Source organism: Vespa crabro, chromosome 16 (genome assembly GCF_910589235.1).
Source record: "Vespa crabro chromosome 16, iyVesCrab1.2, whole genome shotgun sequence".
In the NCBI taxonomy this organism is placed as follows: Eukaryota; Metazoa; Arthropoda; class Insecta; order Hymenoptera; family Vespidae; genus Vespa; species Vespa crabro.
In genome coordinates this window covers 5,438,775-5,458,690 of record NC_060970.1, presented here as the reverse complement: position 1 = coordinate 5,458,690, position 19,916 = coordinate 5,438,775, and the positions used below count along the sequence as shown (strand labels likewise).

The window sequence follows — 19,916 nt, the reverse complement described above, 5'->3', positions numbered from 1 at the left end:
ACTTAAATGCACTTAAACTTATAAATATTTAATTTTAACATAAAATGATTATTGAAAAAAATTAATGACATTATAAATGTTTATGTTATTAAATTATTTATGATTAAGTGAGTAAATTATTTTAATCGGGATATACGTGCGTGTGTTTGTATATATATATATATATATGTGTGTGTGTGTGTGTGTGTGTGTGTGTACATGTACGTATATATTTTTATTCCTACTTCGAGGAAATAAATTTTGCAATAAAATTAAAAATAAATATAATTATCCGTATTCTGAAACAAGTGTTTATAAACTATATTTTGTAATATTTATAAAGTAATTTAGAATTATAATTAATATTTTACCAATTATTTCTAAGCAAGGCCAATAGCGGGAGACACAAACACTTCCTAACCTTTTTGAATATACGATCGGTATATACATAGATACATATGCATACGATAAATAAAAAAGTAAATTGCCTTAAATAAAATTATTAACAATGTTCGAAGCACATAGTATTAATGCGGAACATAAAGATTTAATTCATGACATTGCATATGATTTTTATGGGCAACGAATGGCAACATGTTCAAGTGATCAATTTGTAAAGGTATTGATATATGTTATTGAAATAAATATAATGAAAACTATTGAATATACTCATTGAAACATAGGTCTGGGATGAAGATGAGCATGGAAATTGGCACTTGACTGCTTCGTGGAAAGCGCATAGTGGATCAGTTTGGAAAGTTACATGGGCTCATCCTGAATTTGGTCAAGTTCTTGCAACTTGTTCTTTTGATCGTACTGCAGCTGTTTGGGAAGAAATAGGTATATATATCATAATTTTTATGTCTTATGGTATTATGTATTATATTCTTTCTTCGTATTTAATACAGTTGAAGGATCAGGATCGGGAGAGCGTGGTATGCGCCATTGGGTTAGAAGAACAAATTTAGTAGATTCCAGGACATCTGTCACAGATGTTAAATTTGCACCAAAAATGTTAGGACTTTTATTGATTACTTGTAGTGCAGATGGAGTAATTAGAATATACGAAGCACCAGATATTATGAATTTAAGTCAGTGGACTTTACAACATGACATTAGTTGTAAACTTCCATGTAGTTGTCTCACGTGGAATCCATCGTTATCAAGGTAAAATAAATGTTACCATGTATAAGAAGAAATGTTTGATTTATACATTCTGGAATATAAAATCTTATATATATAAATAATGTATTCATATATACATTAGATTACATCCACCAATGATAGCAGTTGGAAGCGATGATACAAATTCATCTAGCGGAGGAAAAGTTTTTATATATGAATATTCTGAGGGTAGTAGACGGTGGACAAAAACTGAAACATTGTCAAATATTACTGACCCAGTTCACGATATCGCGTTTGCACCTAATTTAGGTAGAAGTTTTCATACGTTAGCTGTAGCTACAAAGGATGTAAGAATAATTATTTTAAAACCGATGCAGTAAGTAAATAATTTTTCGAATTAGAAAAAAAAGAAAATAATATAGAGAATATCTATCACTATATTATTTTAATTATATCTATAGGGAGAGTGCACAAAATGGTTTATCACGTTTCGAGATAACCACTGCTGCACAATTTGATGATCATTACACTACAGTGTGGCATGTATGTTGGAACATTATGGGAACTATTTTAGCAAGTTCTGGTGATGACGGTTGTGTTCGATTATGGAAAGATAATTATATTAACAATTGGAAATGCGTTGCTGTTCTGAAAGGGGACGGTACTTCTGCTCAAAATGCTGAAACTCCTGCTGCAGCTACTCCACCTAATCAACCCACAGGAATTCCACCACCTTCTACCGCAAAATACTACAAATTGGGTTCCATCAGTCATCCAAATCAAGTACCTTGGCATTAGAATATACTTTAGAATAGAAAATAAGATTGATTTCCATTTAAACACAATCAATAATCATATGATCTTTGTTATTATGATGACAAATACATGGATACATATTGAAATTATATCTCCAGCACATACATTTTATCAAATAAAAAGTATTATTGTGCTGCTTTTTTTTTTTTCTTTTTTTTTCTTTCCTTTTTTTTTCTTTTTTTTTCTTTTTCTTTTTTTTTTTTTTTTTTTTTTTTTTTGTAAAAGTATTTACATTTGCCTTGCTATTACAACTAAATTTAAATTCTCACAATAAATTATCTTTTCGAAAGTATTATGAAATGAAAATGCGTGGATATCGTTAATGATAGTTTCAGAGACCATATTTATGATTATTTATAATTATCAATATTGTTCTCTCTTCGTTATTTTGGAATAATTAATGAAGTATCTCCTCTATGTTATTATTTGAATTATGTGCAGAGAAAAATGAACCTTATGTTTCTAATTCTTCAGTTGTAATACTATAACTGAGATATAAAAGCTATTGAGAGAGACATAAAGGCCTATGTTATCATACTTATAATATCATTATCACAAAAACATTATTTGGGAAAAAGAGAAAATAATTAAACATTACAATAGTTTATAAACTTATACTTTTATATGTACATTATAGAAGTTACTTTCTGATAAATTTGTAAAATATTTTACTATTAATAAAAATTTATATATATTATTAAATACGCTTTTATTTTTTTCCTAGAGAAGAACTATTTTTCTTCGCAGTATAACATGAAATGTAAATTTGTTTGTTATGAAGAATTATGAGATATACTTAATATTGAAAACATTTTTACACACATCTATGTAGTTTATGATAAATGAAAAATTAATTTGTTAATTCTAAGTTCTATTTAACGTAACTTCCTTATAACTTATCTATTTATCTCTTAATTCATTTAATATCTTTTTTATAAATAATTTTTAGATTTTCATATCATATAGCTTTAACGAAGTTCGATTTTACAAAAATCCGTCTTATTAAAAATCTCTGTTATTATTAATGAAAAACTTTATTTTAGTTGTCGATCGTACATTGAACTATACTAAGTAAATTTTATTCCATTTTTAAGGTTGTAACCACGGCTACGATCACTGCAGAAAAACCTACGACTACTATTATGTGCAATAATAAATGGCAAGCACCTGTGATAAAAGGTCGTTTTAGTAAATCAGTTTGGCTGGGCAATCCTGGTGAATCATCATTACCACCACTTCCACTTTTAGAACGTCCGAAGATAAAAAAATAATTCTATTTGATGCTCATTATAATAATGTGATGCTTTTTTATAATACAAATTAGAATAAAAAATTGTTTATGCGTGATTGTATAATTATAAGATTATATTCAAATAAGATAATGTAGAATATCAACTATCGTATATAATGTTTAATAATACTTATCTACCTGTAACAACTGTTCGTTACAGATTAGTAATTTATTATTTATATGAACTGCCAATATTTGTTACATGTACAAAGTAAATTTAAGTAAAGACTGTGGATATTATGCCTTCACATCAATAACTTGTTTATATTGCAGATACATGTATTTATCTGTAAAGGGATTTATATAATATTAATTATATACATGCATACATAAATACATGAATACATACATACATACATACATACTCACACACACACACACACATATATATATATATATGTATATATACATATACATATACATATTCTAAAACGTTATGGGAAAATTGAATAATATAACATATATGGTATTAATAAAATATTATAAAGTTAAAATATAGTAACATATATACTAATAAAGTAATACATACTTCACTATAATTGTAGCAGAAAGAAATAGTATTGATATAATAAATGGCACAATTTTCCTTTCTACCACTCCATTTATTTATTATATCAAACAACTATATATACACTAATAGTATTTATATTTTATACGGGTGATTTATCAAATCCATATTTTGCAAATTCATTGCCTTTGCATCGTATCTCAGTGTTAGGGAAACCTGGATCACTTGGAAATTGTTTAATACGTGAAAATGAAGTTCTCCAGCCTCCTGATTTTGTCCATTCCTAAATAAAATAATATAATTATATCATTAAGCAGATCATGGTAACAAAAATAATATAAAAAGTGCAATAAATTACAAACTAAACTTATATTATTAGAAAATCATTAATATTGATATCAAAGTAAATGCAAAACTCACGTGTCTATTATATTTAAAGTAGTAACAAGCGGAGTATATGAAAATTATTCCCATAATACCCTTTGCTACAATGTGACGTAATCCATCAGCCAAAGTAGGACCCTATAATGAAATGATGAATATTATTATTTTGATATCAATTTTTCGCTCAGAAATAAATGAAAATATAATAAAGATATGTCAAATTACCACTAGAGGAACCAACATATTTTCAAATTTATTCATAGGAGCTCTGTAAAATCTTCTAATTGGATTATATCTTTTTTTATAATAATCTGGTGGTATTATGGGTTCAGAGGGATCTAATATTTGATCCTTTAAAAACTGTGCACGCCATGCACGTTCTTCATTTGTCATACCTATCAAACGTTCTCTTTCTTTAGTTAAACGACGCCCCAATATTATGGACATGTCTTCCGTATTCTGTGGTGGCCCACTCATGATGTTTATCTTTAATGAAGAATACCAAATTATATTGTATTATGCAATTTATAATTTGAGAAATTAAAGTCTTTAAGTTAAAATTAAATTTAAAGTTAATGAAAAACAAAATTAAAACTTTATTTTATAATTTTATCTTTTGCTATTATTGTAAAAGACTACTTTTATAGATTTAAAGAAATATACAAAAGATTTAAAGAAATAGAATAAAAAGCACATTCAATTTATGTAATTAATAAAAATCATATAATATTATATTATATGATTTTTATTATATATATATATATATATATATATATGTATATATATGTTATTATATATACAAAATATAAATTTATATACATACATATATATATATATTTAAAATTTGAACAACAAAATATACAAAAGTAAACCTTTTTAATGACACCAAATGAAGATATAGGTTATACCGATATTACGTCACAGTGTTCTATTGATAAGCAATGTAAAGATGTATATATTACCGACAGAGAGTGCATATGATAAAGAAACTTATGAACTTACTAACAAAAATGCATATACAAAGAAATTAATAAATTTATCGGCAACAAACACGGTGATAAAATATGTTATTATTTTTTTATATATAAATTTGAATAAAATTACGTTGGAATAATTACATAAAAATAAGTAAACTGCATCAAAAATTTATTATATAGTACAAAAAATTTCATTAATATTGCAATTCTCTAGCATACCAATCAAGCGAAGCGGATAAAATTTTTGATCATTTTAAAAGAAATTATATAAACTGCAACAAATAAATATTATAGCTGTTCGCTAAATCTGGTTTTATAATGGCTTTTACACCATTAATGAGAACAAGCGTAAGACATATAAAGTATATACATTTGTCGATTATTTGTTCAAAATTAATAATTAGTGAACATATATATTATATATTATTTTTAATATAGATTAAAACACGAGTTCGTTTCCACATAATAAATATATAAGATTTTTCTTTCAGCGTTATTTTGTTATGGTAACCTCTGTAGAAGTTCACTTCATATCATTACTATACTACTACTTTTACTATAATAATATTATATAATATAATAATGTAGTAATGAAAACAGTAATAATAAGAAGAAACAGAAAAATATACTTATATTATATACATATTTATTTATTATTTTGTATGCATTTATCGTAAAAGAAATGCGTACCGACGTCGTATCTAGCACGGATCACAACGAGACTCACACTACCATCGAAGAAAGATATACATATGAGAGAGAGCTAAAAAGTGCGAGCTCACAGTAATAATAACATTACTTATTCTATCCATACGAAACCAATTGTTATGTACGTATGAGAAGGAAATAATCAACACAAGCAGATATGATAGGTGCATGGTGGGGACAGCGTTCCCCGCTTGTATTCGTAGTTCATATTTTATCCATAGTTGTCGCTGAAGTCACATATGCTTCGAACAAGAGGTAGTGAACTACCTTAAAGGAAATACTTGTAGTAACACTAAACACTTTTATTTTCGTTTCTTTTTTTTTCGTACACCTATTATAAAAGAAAAATCAACGTTTGATCAAAACATGATATGCATACGAATAGTTTGGACATTCATAAGTACAAAGAACTTTGAAAAAAGATGTGGATGATATATATTAACTATTTGTACAATGATTATATGTCGAGATACTATATGATAATTTAATATGACAAAACTTTTGTTGATATTTATGATATGGGTTGCATATTGTTTTTAAAGTTCCAATATGAATGAATTTTGTGTATATATGTATGTACTTTTAAATGACAATGCATATGTTATATACACAATTAATTACTATCATAATTTATCAGAAAAATATCTCAAGTATAATGGCATAATTGTCACAATTATAATATCCCGAAGTATCGCATAGTTTGAAGAATTTCATGTATTATCACTAGACTTGTTAATTTTGATATGTTGAAAAAGTTGTCTGTTCCTGAATATATATATTTATACACACACACACATATATATATATATATATATATATATATATATATATAGGCTTTATGTTTAATGGCTATGCAGTTCATAATCTTTTGTGATGAAGCATAAATAATAGCGATTTAGTAAGCTCGAAATTAAGAACAATTATAAAAAGAAGGTAAAAATGATGTGAATATTGATATTAAAACCATTTCTCGCGACAACTTTACAACTGAAAGAACATTGAAACATTATGAAATTTTCTAATAAAATGTCTTTTATAATTGGCTTTAACAAAGTTGATACGATTAAAATATTAATTTTTCTTTCTTGTCTTAGCATAAATTTTGTATCTATATCTTTTTCTTTTTCTTTTTTTTCCAAGCTGGCACATTCAATAGAAGATGGAAATACATTGTTACTTTAAATCTATGCTATGTCTATATCTTTGTAGCGTGTAACATTGGAGGAAGGATAATTATGAATATTATTTGGCTTGTTTCTTTAATTTTAACAGTTATTTCGACTAATGCAAAGCTGTATTTTATACCTTATCTAATTAAGTGTAGTAATTTCGTTGCAAATTTTTTTATGATCTTTTCTTACATCTCTTTTACGTTATTATGTTTTATAATTATGCACACAGAAGTATCTATTTAGATGTTTCTTTTATCCAGAGCTAACATTATTGGTTCTTCGATAGAAATCATGCACGTTTAATATGCATATATTTAAAGTCATATTTAATTGATCAATACCTAACGACTATCAAAGTATTTTCATTATTGATAATATTGTGTTTGTGTATGTGTAAATTAGTGGAAAAAAAAGAAGGCAAACTTAATCGAACAATTTCCTTTTTGTTAATTTAATTTAATTTAATTTAATTTTTAATTAAATAAAAATAATATAAAGGCAGTGTGCATACTATTACACAAAAATGTAACAAGGCATTCAAAAGATTATGTCGATACAAATATTTGAATTTGATGCTGCATATATAAAGTTAATTACAAATAGTATGCTGTATATTTAAAATTATCAATAGATACACAGAAGCAACGCCTAGATACAGAAAAAAAGAAAAGAAAGAAAGAAAGAAAGAAAGAAAGAAAAAAAATTATTCGTACTATTAAAAATATTTACAATATATTATGCATTTGGCATGCTACTATTAATTCTAAGCAATGAATTGAACAATTTGAAATTTGCATTTTACTAAGTGTTCATGTAGATATGACGTTTGCATTTTCTACCCTTTGTTTTTTAATTTTAATTGGAGCGTATAGGCCTTTGCAAAATAAAGCTGATATATATTATAATAATAAAGAGTATATGCTTAGGCCAATTTTGAACAATAATTGTCAAAATAGTTTGATAGCATTTAATTATACTATAACGCGTACTACACATTCTTTTGATCAATATTAAGAGGTCTAACTCGATGAATTTGATTGATTGATCCTGTATTCCTGACTTAAAGCTGGGTAACTATCAACAAGTTATTAACAAAAAAATTATGTCCTATAATCATATACAATAGTATATGCAACAGTTTTTCTCTCAGTCATACCATTCGTATAGAGATGCACATTGTCCATTGATGTGCCAACTCAAGATTACGATGGCTCTACATTAATCAACGTAATTGGTGTTCTTCCTTGTGTTATAATCGACAACTTTCAGTTGATTATTGAAACTTGTCTATCTACGTGAAAGCTAGATAAATGGACGTTCACATATATCTAAATAATTTAAATGATAACTGACATCTACTACTTTTACAGTTTCTCTCTCTCGTCTGCAAAACGCAAATAATAAATAAGTTATGTATGTGTAGATATACACGCGTGTGTGTGTGTGTGTGTGTGTGTGTGTAATAATGTAGTAATAATAGTAGTTTTTTTCAATGTAAATCATATTTTGTTTTTTCTTTCTTTACTTCTTCTTCTTTTTTATCTATAAGCTAAGCATTATTATAGATACATCATATTTAAATACAATTTGGATATCAAGGCAAATATGTATTTCTCATATCAATTTGCATTTAAGAGGAAGATCATGAGAAATGCATTGAATTAACGATAGTATAATTAATCTCTTAACTTTGTGCTAACTAGATTTTGACTGTTACTTTGACTTTCGATTATTATCGATGTCTCTCTCTCTCTCGTCATGCATATGATTCTGTTTGAAGAGACAATGCATTAAAATTCAAATACTGTACAAGATCGCATGTGTCTCGGCTGGACTGTGTATATTATCTTTTTGTATTTCTTTTCTTTTGTTTGTATTTTTTCGGCGAGTATAAATTAAAAACATTCAAATACAGCCTCACAGAGGCTGCGTACACATTGGGGTAGACTATGCTAACCCTTTCACCGCTCTCAGAGCGTCGCACATACGTACGTATATTACGCACACATACGTACATATACATACTAGATTCTTCCTTCAATACATACTACCTATGTATATATACGTGTATATGCATTATTATTATTATTATTTTTTTTTTTTTTTGAATCGCAGAAAAGAGCAAATTCTCATGTAAACATAATCATTTTGAATTTCCACCATTTCAGCCTTTTGATTTGGAAACACAGGCAGTGAAAGGGTTAGATATGTTCTAGTTTTGCAATTGAACTTTCTTTCCACCACGTGGCTTAATACTTTCAGAAATTTGCCACATTGCTTCCTCACAGAGGAAATCACTGAAGTTGTTGAAGAACGTAATAATACGATCGTGTTTCTTGAAGGAGTATGTACTAGAAACAAAATAAACATAACAATTTTTCTAATTACTTCTCTCTCTCTTTTTTTTCTTTTTCTTTTTCAAAGAAATTAATATTTTTAATTATTACTTACCCTTTTTTGAATCTCTTCATATTTTCAACAATATTAAATTGTTGCCATCTTTTAGAAAAATTGATAGTACCGTCCGGTAACAAATCACTGTTTCCAATATGCACAAATGTAAGGTCTTGTAACACAAGCCCACTGAGTGATTAAATAAATAAATAAATCAATCAATCGATCGATCAATCAATCATGTAAATTTGTATGATATATAAAAGAACTAATAATTATTAATAATTTATAATTTGTATAATTCTTACATATATGGGATGCATGGTGGTTGAGTTTCTGCTAAAGCTTGCCTGTATGCTCGAAAACTGCTTGAACTATCGATAAGAGCACAATATTCCTTCAAACCTTCCGTAATATGCTTCTGCCATTCAAGTCTTCTAATTGGTGCACTGTCTAATGCAGAAAGCAAGGCAAGATAACTATTAAAATTATTTATTTTTCTAAGATGTTTCATTATTTTAATGAACTTGACAACATATTTTTCTCTATCCTTAGCTTCGTTCTCCAATCTATGCTCTAATATCCTGGATCTAGCCCAATATGACATTTTATTAAAATGTTCTGTGAATCTTGTAAGATTTGGACTTCTCTCTTCATTTTGTTCCTGAGCCCAAATTAATACCTCAGGAATTTCAATTTTCATAAATAAATCTGCATCTAATAAAGTCATTTGTTCTGCGATTTGTTCGCTTTTAAAATCTAAAAGTGATGCTTGTTTCGTCGTTACACTGAGAGAAGATAAAATTGGTTGTGCGTATTGTAATTGTTTAGCGGCATGCTTTTCTAATATTTTCACTCGTAAAGCTTTAGCCATTGTTAAATCACCACTGCATACTAATTGCTGTACGAATTCCATTAAAGTTTGTAATAAGGTATCGTCAAGATCTGACATACTGCAAGAAAGTATATATAATTATATAATCTTTTTATCTTATCTTTTATGTTTATGATTACTTAATACTCACGTTAAATCACTGACTACTCTAACTAATAAGGAGAAAGCTTCTCGAGCTGCTCGTTGCTTCGTAACATCTGGAGAACAGGAAAAACGTTGATGTCGTTTATGTAATTTTTGAATTAATTCAAGCGGTTGCATAAATGTTCTGTATGTTGTCAGAAAAGCTTCCTGATATAAAAAGTCTGTAACAGATGAGTTAACATTAATATATAAATCTTTTTAATAAACATTTATATCAATATATTAAATATAATTCTCTTATTTAACGCATAACAAACAAACCTGATTCCTTTTCGTCTATGCACAGCATGAAAAAATGTATAATATACATTAAATTATTAATAAAATTAAAATAATATATTAATTTATTTCTATTAATTACGATTAAAATAAATATATACCATGCTTATTTGCTTTGGTAGCATGAATTAATAATGCATCAGGATGTCCACCACGTATATCGGGTCCTTCTTCATCAGACTTTTTAAAAACTAAATATTTACTGATATCTAATTCTTCCAATATATTATCATCCTGATCTATATCCCTTAATTCCAAAGTGTTATCGCTAATGGATACAGAAGATAGAGCATTACTTGCAGGTCTGGAAGTTGGTAATGCTATGTCTAATGCAGTACCGGTGATATTCTAAAAAAAAAAAAAAAATATATATATATATACACATATATTTCTGTTAATTGCTATGATATTTTTAAATCGAAAGAGCCACTTTTTCCTTTACCAATTTTACTGGAGTTGACGATACAACATCTTTTTTATCAAGAAAAGCATCATTATATGACGACGGCTCATCAATTTTGACAGGAGTCGATGATAAAATTGAATCAGATGTATGTATGCTTTGCATACTAATCGTAGGCTTTGGTGAAACTATCGAAGGTGTAGCATTTGATTTGATAGATCGTGATCTCTTTGGTGGTAAAGCCGGAGGAAGACTAGAATTATTTGTTATTTCCGTAATGCTTGGAGTCATAGATATAGAAACGCTATGAAAAGAAAAATATTTTGTGAATTATGATTGTACATAAGGATATCATAAGTGATATTGAATATTTATAAGTGATTTACCTTGTGGTGTCATGCAAGTTAGTTACCGTATGAGCCATAAAAGAACAAGATTGAGTCGTAGTGAGTGCCATTTCATGTTGCTGCCATTCTGCTTGCATGGAATTGTAAGCTGCTACAGAATGACGAGTTCCAAGGCCAGAAATGAAGTCGTTGTTGCTGTGAGAGCAATTTCCAAACATCTCCATGTATGCCATAACTGTAATAAGTATAACAATAAATTACAAAATCCATAAAAAATGAGTTTAAATTTTGAGCGCGCGCGCGCGCGTGTGTGTGTGTAAAAATTACGATTACGAATCTTGAATGAAAGTTACATTATTTTTTATAATACATAATATGACTGGTTGGTTGACGCAAGCATGATATTTTTTGCTGCAAAAAGATATCAAAGCATACTGTGTATGAATTGAGTAAAGACACTGATGCAAAAGCAAACACTTGTATAATATCAGTATCGTTTGTGTAAAGACGCGTACGAGAAGAGATCAAACTCACTGGAGTAAATTGAACATTTCCACGATATCTCTCTTTTATTATTTACATAATAATTATATATATCCATATTTTTGTTTAATTTATATTACACCCGTGAGATGAGTCAAATCGTAAGCTGTAATTAATAATTAACCGAGAATAAAATAATTCTATTTAAATATAAAATAGAGAATGATAGAGATCATTGTATGTTTGGCAGTATATAAAAATGAAGCTAACAATATAAAATGCCATGCCAAAATAAGCCCGGATCTTAATTCATGTACATACATAATCGTGGAAAATGAAAGACTTTCGTATTGGCGTGAAAGTGTTTGCTAAGTGTAGTCGATTAATGTGGGCGGCATCCCACTTACCAGAATATGCCACTGATTGGAACACTGGGGATACAAAACATTGCATCAGTTTTTTTTTCTTTTTTTTCTTTTTCTTTTTTTTTCCCGCTATGGGACTAAGAATATCTACAAATTTATATTTTGATATCATTTAATGTACTTTCACAAGTCGTCACTTCTTTAACTCTCTGTCAAAGTTCTTTTTTCTTTTTTTTTTTTTTTTTTTTTTTTTTTAATATCACAAGAGCTTAAACACATTAATTTAAGTAACGAAGCTCCAACGATGTTGCAAGTGCAAAGCTTAAACGCTATTATATCGTCGTTTTTCACGTTTCTTAATGTCTTATATTGAATTTTTAAGTAACTTACTATGTTTTTTTTTCAGCGGAAGAGGTGGTGGTTTATTGGTATCCGAACTATCGCCGTTACTGGTATGCAAACTGCAAGTAGACAAATGTTCATTTTCAGGTACATTGTCGTATTGCGACGGTTGACGTTCTCTTCTCCGTTTAGATCGTTTTTCTGGTAATGCAGGTGGTATTCCATTAGCATCGGATATAGTAATTGATTCCATTTCCTACGTATAATAGAAATAACATTTGTATAGAAATGTCTATTGTTAAGTTTATCAACGATACGAGATACTCTTACTCACATTTTTCAATTTTTCTAACATAACGGCGTCGCCACTTCCCGTTATATTCATATTATCCGTGGTACTTTTAGAGCTGCTCATTGTTTTTTGCATGAAAACAGAACCATTGCTATCAGATGTAAACTTTTGTTGATAAAGAGATTGTTGTTGGGTACTAAACGTTTGGGAACTATAACTGATACTGCTTTGTTGCGATGACCTTTTTGAAGTTGTACTAGAAGCAGTCGTGTAACTTTGAGAAGAACTTCTTTGTGAATGCATCGACACAAAACCGGATTCATGTGTTTGGGTTGAAAATCTTTCTATTTTTCCATCAATACCTGAAACACAATGATTCGAGGAATATAGTTGAATGTTGTACGATTTTATAATGGTTATTTCTTCTAACGGAGTTACACGATGTTAGTATTCCTTTTTATCCTTAAATGAAACGTTTGATCTCGTGAATTGATTAAGAAGAAAAAAATAAATTGATAGAACTGTTTAATCGTTAATGAATCGAACGAATGCAATGAATATTTTTTTTTTCTGTACCAATATTAATTATCGACACACGTCTCACATGCATGTAATTATATTCTACACACCGGTGAACGGATTAAGAATTTCTTGCGGTGTTTGTTGTCCTAGTAACATAGTACTTGGTATACTGCTTTCAGAACTATCCCAACAAGCACAATTAGAGGTCCCATTAACTTGCATACCTAAGGTACCAGAGCGTATCGTCGAGTTACGAGATTATTCTTGATAATTTTCCACCAGCAAAAAATATCCTCTTAACGTTTATGGTCGATAAAAATTAAAGAAATGATACAAAAAATTAAATGATGATAATAATCTTTCATTATGACTTACTTTTAATGGTAGCTATAAGACTGAGATCCATACTATCATTGAGAGACTCATCGTTTGGTCCCATGATCGCTCGAATTTCATCCTCGTCACGCGAATGATTTAAAGCAGAATCCAAACTACCAGCTGATGCACTTAAAATAGAAGAAGAGTCTTCCGGTGATCGACTACGCAAGGAAACTCTATCGAGACTAGATGCTAAGAAACTCTCAGACTCGTCGAGCAATTGTTGAGTTCTGGTTCTTCTTTTCGGTGGTAAAGGTGGTGGTGTACCTGACGAACTATTTTCTTCGGAGAAGCATACGTTCGTTCTACAACCATTATTTTCGTAAAAGTCAATAATTTGTATTTGATCATGACGTGGACAACATTGATCTAATTTACCTATCAGGAAGAGGAGGTTTTGGTGGTGGACTCGAATCCCTTAAAATAGATTCAGAACTATGAGAACTTCGAACAAGACTATTGTTGGCAGCGGTCTGTTCTAAGATCTCTCTTTCCCTAGGTGTTAAAGGTATATCCGGCAGCGAGTTCCTCTGAGGAGCAAGTTCCAATCCATAACCCGATGCACTGAATCAATATTTACCAATGACAAATCTCTACCATCGATAAAAAGAAAGATTTAACAACAAAAACAACAACAACAACAACAACAACTGCATCCTACCGATTGTTAATCGTAATGCTAACAGGTTTCTGTCGATTGGAAATCTTCTCATGAGCAAGGGAAACCAAATTCTTAACTGCTTCTTCGACCAAACCGATAATATGGGTAACATTTTCGGTATCCAAAGCAGAAGATTGATCGCCGTGTAACAAGACATCGTCGCAAAGCTTTAATAACTGAGCGAGTGCTTGATAAACTTGATTGGTTGCGGATCCTAGCGTGGAACTGTGAAAAAAAGGAGAATGTAAGTTAATTATAGACAAAATTCTCAACGATGAAAAAAAAAAAATATATATATATATATATATATTTACCTATTTTCATAGAGAAGATAGGACTTGAGTACCGTGTGTATGGTGGTAACAGTGTCGAGAACCACTGTCCCATTACCTGGCAACATTTCCAATTTCTTTTTCGAGACAACATCTCGAAAATGCAGAAGAGCAAGCTGTACTTGTCTCACGTGGACATGCAAGTCTCGTAAAGGATTTTTTTCAAGACCAGCTGCATTATTACTATCCTTTCCTGACGATGACGACGATGTTCCACCTGTTCCAAGTCCAATTCCAACAACTCCATTTTTATCACGCGGTGCTCTTGGCGACGAAGGTGAACTTGCTCGGCCGGCTCCTCCTACGACGCTCTCTGCGCCGCCTGCCCCTGTACCACCGCTACCCGGAGAACGCATGTGTGAAAGCTTCTCCAAAAAGTCCTCCTTAAAGGAGCGTGCTCGACGCGCGAGCTTACCGCCGCGCGCCTTTCCGTTTGAACGTTCCTCGTTGCTTTCTGTAATTTTATTTTTTTCTTTTTTAATTTATAGTTGTATAACAAAAGCCACCTTACTCTCTATTTCTCTGTATGTGTATCCGAAATAATTGTAAAGTTCTCATACCATTTTCAATGAATGCGCAACCTTTGTTTTTCCCTACTCTTTCAATAAAATTTACAATTCTTTTTTGTACTTGATTTATGTTATTCGTCACTGATTAGTATAGTACACTATGGGTTTATATATATATATATATATATATATTGTGTTGTTAGTATTGTAACTATTATAATCAAGTTAGTAGTAACATTTTATTAATAATACAAATGAAGCTTTGAAAAAATTAATTAAGAAATATGTCCTTTTTTTATGGGTTATAATAGATTGTTCTTTCTAATTCTTAGAAATGTTTACTCCAATCAGATAAAAAGTTTCACAAATAATTTCTTTTAATCGCGAATAATGGAACAAAGAAATGAAGAAAGAATGAAAACATCGTCGTATCTACGAGGAGGCTTTCGAAATAGCTTAAACACCGAAAGAGGATTATTCCAAGATGGTGCCTTCGGACAAGGAACTAAATTTAGTGTCGGAAAGCTGGAAGGAGCGACGAAAATACGATGAAATACTATGAAATACCAGAATGAAGAGAACATTCGAGTATACTTATAATATCTATTAGCATAATCAATTTCAACGATATTAAAAAAAATTTATATTTTACTTTTAATCTTAACTAATTTCAATTGAAAAACCATGGTAATATCTTTTATATTAATTCTTTCCTATTCGTTCGACATTAAATTATATGTTCATTTTGATTGGTATAAAAAATATGAAATATTTGTGAAGATAATCTTTCACAGAGAAAGAATTAAAACGGTAGGAAAGGAACGAATGGAAAGTTTAAAGTATAACTTTAAGAATCTGAGTCATCGTCAAAGATGATGCAGTAATCACGTCACGTTCAAAAAGGAATGCGAATAAACGATATCGATCCTTGAGAACTATGAATTTCATTAATATTAAATCAAAAATATATTCCAAAATACCTCAAAATCAAACAAAAATGTCTAATTAATATCATTCCAATTATTACTTTAAATTGAAATAATAGATTAATAAGAAAGATGAGAAAATTAGCGGGAAAAAGCCCGCCATTTTTCGAATCATTTCTTTTCCTTTTTTAATCAAAGAAGTTTATAATATAAAAATTACGTCACTAAATACCACTCACTTGAATAAGAGAAAACCACAAATTTTCTTGTTTATAAGTAAACAGATATATGATGAGGAAAAAAAATATACATATATATATATATATATGTGTATATATATATATATATATATGTGTGTGTATATATGTCACGTGACTCAGGAGGGAAATACAAGACAAGAAACGTCCGGACAGTAAGGCGTGTGCGCATCGACTGCTTAACTAACTTGGCTCATCGGCCCCCGTCGGTTGTATCCCTTCACCCCACCCACAAACCGTCGTCCAAGCAATATGGTCCCTCACTTTCTCTCTCTCTTTTACGTGTCAGCGTCTATATGTTTCTTTCTTTCTTTCTTTCTTTATTTCTTCTTCGCACATCCATGTCATCAACACATACACCACGCCTATTTTGCGTCTGTCATCCGATGCTTTTAAAGTGTGACGATAGTTCGGTTAAGGTTAAATACAAGACGCATTTGATATTCGAAGATAACGCATTTTATTTCTAAAGTGTCTATTATTTTTAACATTTACGATAATAACATTTGTTACTTTTCTTTTTTTTTACTTTTGCTTATTACTTCTAAAGTGGTTTTGATATCGTTCATTTTTATTGTGATATTACAACTTTATTTGTTGTTTTGACTCACGTGGTTAAAGAATTATAAAACAAAAAATATCAATTTATAATGTTAACATGGATATGTGTAACTATTTAATTCCAAATATGTCTCTCACATACATCATTCAAGATCGTTAACATTCTTTTATCATTGATTGCAATATTATATCATTAATTATTATTTTGATTTCGTTTATCTAATCATTCATACTTTTGATAGTAACTTTTTAATATAACCTCAATTATATAAAACTTGTGCAAACAAAAAAGTATACATTTTAAGGAGTTAAATTATCGATTACCTTGCGTACTGCAGATCGAAAGCGAATCAGAGAAATCGTTATTGAGATCGGTCACGGCCAACAACAAAGGTACAGACGTATTCTTGAACGATCTTGATTTCGTCGAGGATTTCTTTTGTACGAAATAAGTTCGTACACGTCGTCTGAAGATTGGCGAATCAAGAAAAGATTCATCATATTGTGGCATATCTGATCGCGAATCAATTTCTTTTTATTTAATAATATCGGAGAAATGCAATGACAAGTAAAAATATGACGTAATCATGATGTCGCCATCTTCCAAACCAACTAATATTTTCGATTAATCGAAAGGAAAATAGAAAATATATGCTCAAAATAATTTCCGATATTACCAACATTTTCATAACCTTTCAAAAACATAACGATAAACTTTATAATATTTTTCCTTGTTATTTCTTATTATTTATTCGTTAATGACCGTATATATGTCTATTCTCTAAGGATCATACATAACATTATCTTAATTTTCAAGTAAATTTTCAAATTCAAGCACTATTACTCGATGATTTAAGAATGATAAGAGAGATCGAATTAAAAGGAAAATAAGGAAAAGAAGAAGATCGAATTAAAAGGAAAATATCAGACACTAATTGAAAAGAAGCAGGTCGATTTATAAATCAATATTAAACTTGTCGAACCGACGACGATGTACCGACTACGTGTGGAGATTGGGGACTGTTAATATCTCTGACTTTGGCCGGGAATAAAGCTTTGTCTATTTTAGCGGGTCAACCAACGAGAGTGAGTGAGTGAGTGAGTGAGTGAGTGAGTGAGTGAGCGAGCGAGAGAGAGAGAGAGAGAGATGAGAAAAGTGTGTGCGATAAAGTGGGGGTGTTGCGAGGGGCAGAAGCAACAGCAGCATCAGCAGCAACAGTAAGCCCGAGGAGGGCTGGGGAAAGAGGTTAACATACCCACTTGTTTCTTCCTTTTCATTAAATACGAAAAGAGAAGGAACGAGAATGATCAAGGTGACTGAGATTAAGAATCTTCGAATGATTTGTTCGTTGATCGAGAGATAAATCCAAGAAATGTATTTTAGGAAACTTGGGAAAAAATTAACTTAACCTATAAATACAAAAAAAATACGACGGGTCAATTTATTCGTATGAATTTCGTTAAAAACGATTTATTTAAGGATCGATGGATGAATCATTAAAAAATTTATTTTCAAGAAAAAAGTTGACCTGACTCCTACATAAAAAGTAAAAAATATATATATATATATATATATATACATATACATATATATATAAAATAACATTACAGGTCAAATTATCCGTACGAATCGATCTAAATCCGTCCCTAAAGGTAAGAAGACGTAACAATGAGGTGTAATAAAAGTTAGTAGGTTATCAAACATTTGATCGAACATCTCTTTCTCACGCATACATACATGAAATCTCTCGTAAATCAAAGCGCATATCAGTTTTGATAAGCTACATCTGTTAAAGTTCTTCGTTCGTGAATTAAACCTCCTATCCGCCGATAAAGTCTCCTATTCGTCATTGGTAAAAAAGAAAGGGGAAGAAAAGAAGAAAAAAGGTACGTAAAGAAAATACTAATCAAGGATGATCCATCTTGAAAACTATGTAACAAGTATCAGCCATGATTGCGAATATAATTCAAGATATTTAAAAGAATATGGTCAATAATAAATTAGCTTGTAAGCAAAGAACATATGTTTTTGACGTTTGAACAGAAAGAAGGGCGTTCTTAAATAATAATCTTAAAGCTCTTTTAAAATTCATTGTTTGAAGGAAGATCGAAAAGGCCGATTATAGATAAAGCGAATAGTGGTTTAGTTTATAAGGGCGTTACCATTTCAATTTGAAAAGAATTTTGGATTACGATCGGGAGAAGCAAAGTTATCCTTTGACGTAAAGTCTTCGATGTTAAGTAAATGGGGATGCGAGGGAACTTGGGGGGAGGTGAAGGAGGGTTGCGCCGTCTTCGTCTGTCAAAAGATACATACGCGAGTTTCGCACGTAAGAGAAGGTAAAAAGTTGATCGAAGTGAGCTTACCTCCATGCTTGTCAGATTTTGGTGTGGAAGCCATCATAGTCGACCGTTCCTTCGTATTTAAACGATATCACAGAGTCTCAACATTTTTGCAAACAGCCGCGTCGTGAGTTACGAAGCAGTGGCTGCCGCACTGTTTTCAGTCTGATATAAATCCGACTTGCACCGCTACATCTTCGTTCGTCGGCCATTTTTCAAGAGGCTCCAGGGGTAATAAACGCCATCTGCTGACGAATAATGATAAACTACGCCGACAAGATGGCCGACACAGTGTTCATCGCGGCGTACTGACCAGTGAACGTATTACTTTGAATCCTTCTACGTTTCTTACCGTGATAACGTGAACTTATAAAAATTCTGAGGTACGAATCGTTTGCAATCAACTTCGCTCGTTTACAATCGTATAATATTTGTCTCGATAACTATTACGTATACGTTGTGTAGATCTTGAACCTGTCGTTCGACGCATCGACCGTCAAAGACGCCGCTCGCGAAAAGCTTG

The 19,916-nt window shown here is 30.3% G+C and overlaps 3 protein-coding genes across 11 annotated transcripts; 1 reads left to right on the top strand and 2 right to left on the bottom strand.

The window, feature by feature from the left end:
* The first annotated feature begins 175 nt into the window (after positions 1-175).
* LOC124429721 (nucleoporin SEH1-A) lies at positions 176-3,498 on the top strand. 2 transcript variants are annotated; one of them, XM_046975320.1, is made up of 6 exons: positions 176-598; positions 663-819; positions 888-1,146; positions 1,247-1,480; positions 1,566-1,887; positions 3,015-3,498. In XM_046975320.1, the coding sequence occupies exons 1-6, from the start codon at positions 488-490 to the stop codon at positions 3,189-3,191; spliced, it is 1,260 nt and encodes a 419-aa protein (XP_046831276.1). In that variant the 5' UTR covers positions 176-487; the 3' UTR covers positions 3,192-3,498. The 2 variants fall into 2 exon arrangements, with proteins under 2 accessions (XP_046831276.1, XP_046831277.1); XM_046975321.1 differs by lacking the exon at positions 3,015-3,498 and having other exon boundaries at positions 1,566-2,072.
* Positions 3,499-3,792: 294 nt separating this feature from the next.
* On the bottom strand, positions 3,793-5,915 carry LOC124429727. 2 transcript variants are annotated; one of them, XM_046975340.1, is made up of 4 exons: positions 5,771-5,915; positions 4,329-4,589; positions 4,140-4,241; positions 3,793-4,002 (listed from the first exon to the last, which is right to left on the bottom strand). In XM_046975340.1, exons 2-4 carry the CDS (start codon positions 4,578-4,580, stop codon positions 3,862-3,864), a joined length of 495 nt encoding a protein of 164 aa, XP_046831296.1. In that variant the 5' UTR covers positions 4,581-4,589; positions 5,771-5,915; the 3' UTR covers positions 3,793-3,861. The 2 variants fall into 2 exon arrangements, with proteins under 2 accessions (XP_046831296.1, XP_046831297.1); XM_046975341.1 differs by lacking the exon at positions 5,771-5,915 and adding an exon at positions 4,976-5,095.
* A 151-nt stretch (positions 5,916-6,066) lies between these two features.
* LOC124429713 (guanine nucleotide-releasing factor 2) lies at positions 6,067-19,556 on the bottom strand. 7 transcript variants are annotated; one of them, XM_046975302.1, is made up of 17 exons: positions 19,418-19,556; positions 14,780-15,251; positions 14,466-14,690; positions 14,183-14,368; positions 13,802-14,109; positions 13,534-13,650; positions 12,947-13,266; positions 12,661-12,868; positions 12,313-12,336; positions 11,462-11,657; positions 11,115-11,379; positions 10,774-11,020; positions 10,655-10,669; positions 10,380-10,554; positions 9,663-10,307; positions 9,412-9,543; positions 6,067-9,311 (listed from the first exon to the last, which is right to left on the bottom strand). In XM_046975302.1, the coding sequence occupies exons 1-17, from the start codon at positions 19,452-19,454 to the stop codon at positions 9,173-9,175; spliced, it is 3,711 nt and encodes a 1,236-aa protein (XP_046831258.1). In that variant the 5' UTR covers positions 19,455-19,556; the 3' UTR covers positions 6,067-9,172. The 7 variants fall into 7 exon arrangements, with proteins under 7 accessions (XP_046831258.1, XP_046831254.1, XP_046831259.1 ...); XM_046975298.1 differs by lacking the exon at positions 19,418-19,556 and adding an exon at positions 17,375-18,455; XM_046975303.1 differs by lacking the exon at positions 19,418-19,556 and adding an exon at positions 16,472-16,652.
* Positions 19,557-19,916: the final 360 nt, after the last annotated feature.

What these genes read in the sequence shown, in the direction of transcription:
- LOC124429727 (XM_046975340.1), bottom strand. Translation starts at nt 4,580, where the DNA reads ATGAGTGGGCCACCACAGAATACGGAAGACATGTCCATAATATTGGGG. An exon ending in ATATGTTGGTTCCTCTAGTG is followed by an intron (nt 4,242 to 4,328) that starts GTAATTTGACAT and finishes ATTTCATTATAG; the next exon opens with GGTCCTACTTTGGCTGATGG. An exon ending in ACTTTAAATATAATAGACAC is followed by an intron (nt 4,003 to 4,139) that starts GTGAGTTTTGCA and finishes TATTTTATTTAG; the next exon opens with GAATGGACAAAATCAGGAGG.
- LOC124429721 (XM_046975320.1), top strand. Translation starts at nt 488, where the DNA reads ATGTTCGAAGCACATAGTATTAATGCGGAACATAAAGATTTAATTCAT. An exon ending in CAAGTGATCAATTTGTAAAG is followed by an intron (nt 599 to 662) that starts GTATTGATATAT and finishes ATTGAAACATAG; the next exon opens with GTCTGGGATGAAGATGAGCA. An exon ending in TGGAATCCATCGTTATCAAG is followed by an intron (nt 1,147 to 1,246) that starts GTAAAATAAATG and finishes TATATACATTAG; the next exon opens with ATTACATCCACCAATGATAG.
- LOC124429713 (XM_046975298.1), bottom strand. Translation starts at nt 17,561, where the DNA reads ATGCCACAATATGATGAATCTTTTCTTGATTCGCCAATCTTCAGACGA. An exon ending in TTCGATCTGCAGTACGCAAG is followed by an intron (nt 15,252 to 17,374) that starts GTAATCGATAAT and finishes ATAAAATTACAG; the next exon opens with AAAGCAACGAGGAACGTTCA. An exon ending in TATCTTCTCTATGAAAATAG is followed by an intron (nt 14,691 to 14,779) that starts GTAAATATATAT and finishes TTTTTTTCACAG; the next exon opens with TTCCACGCTAGGATCCGCAA.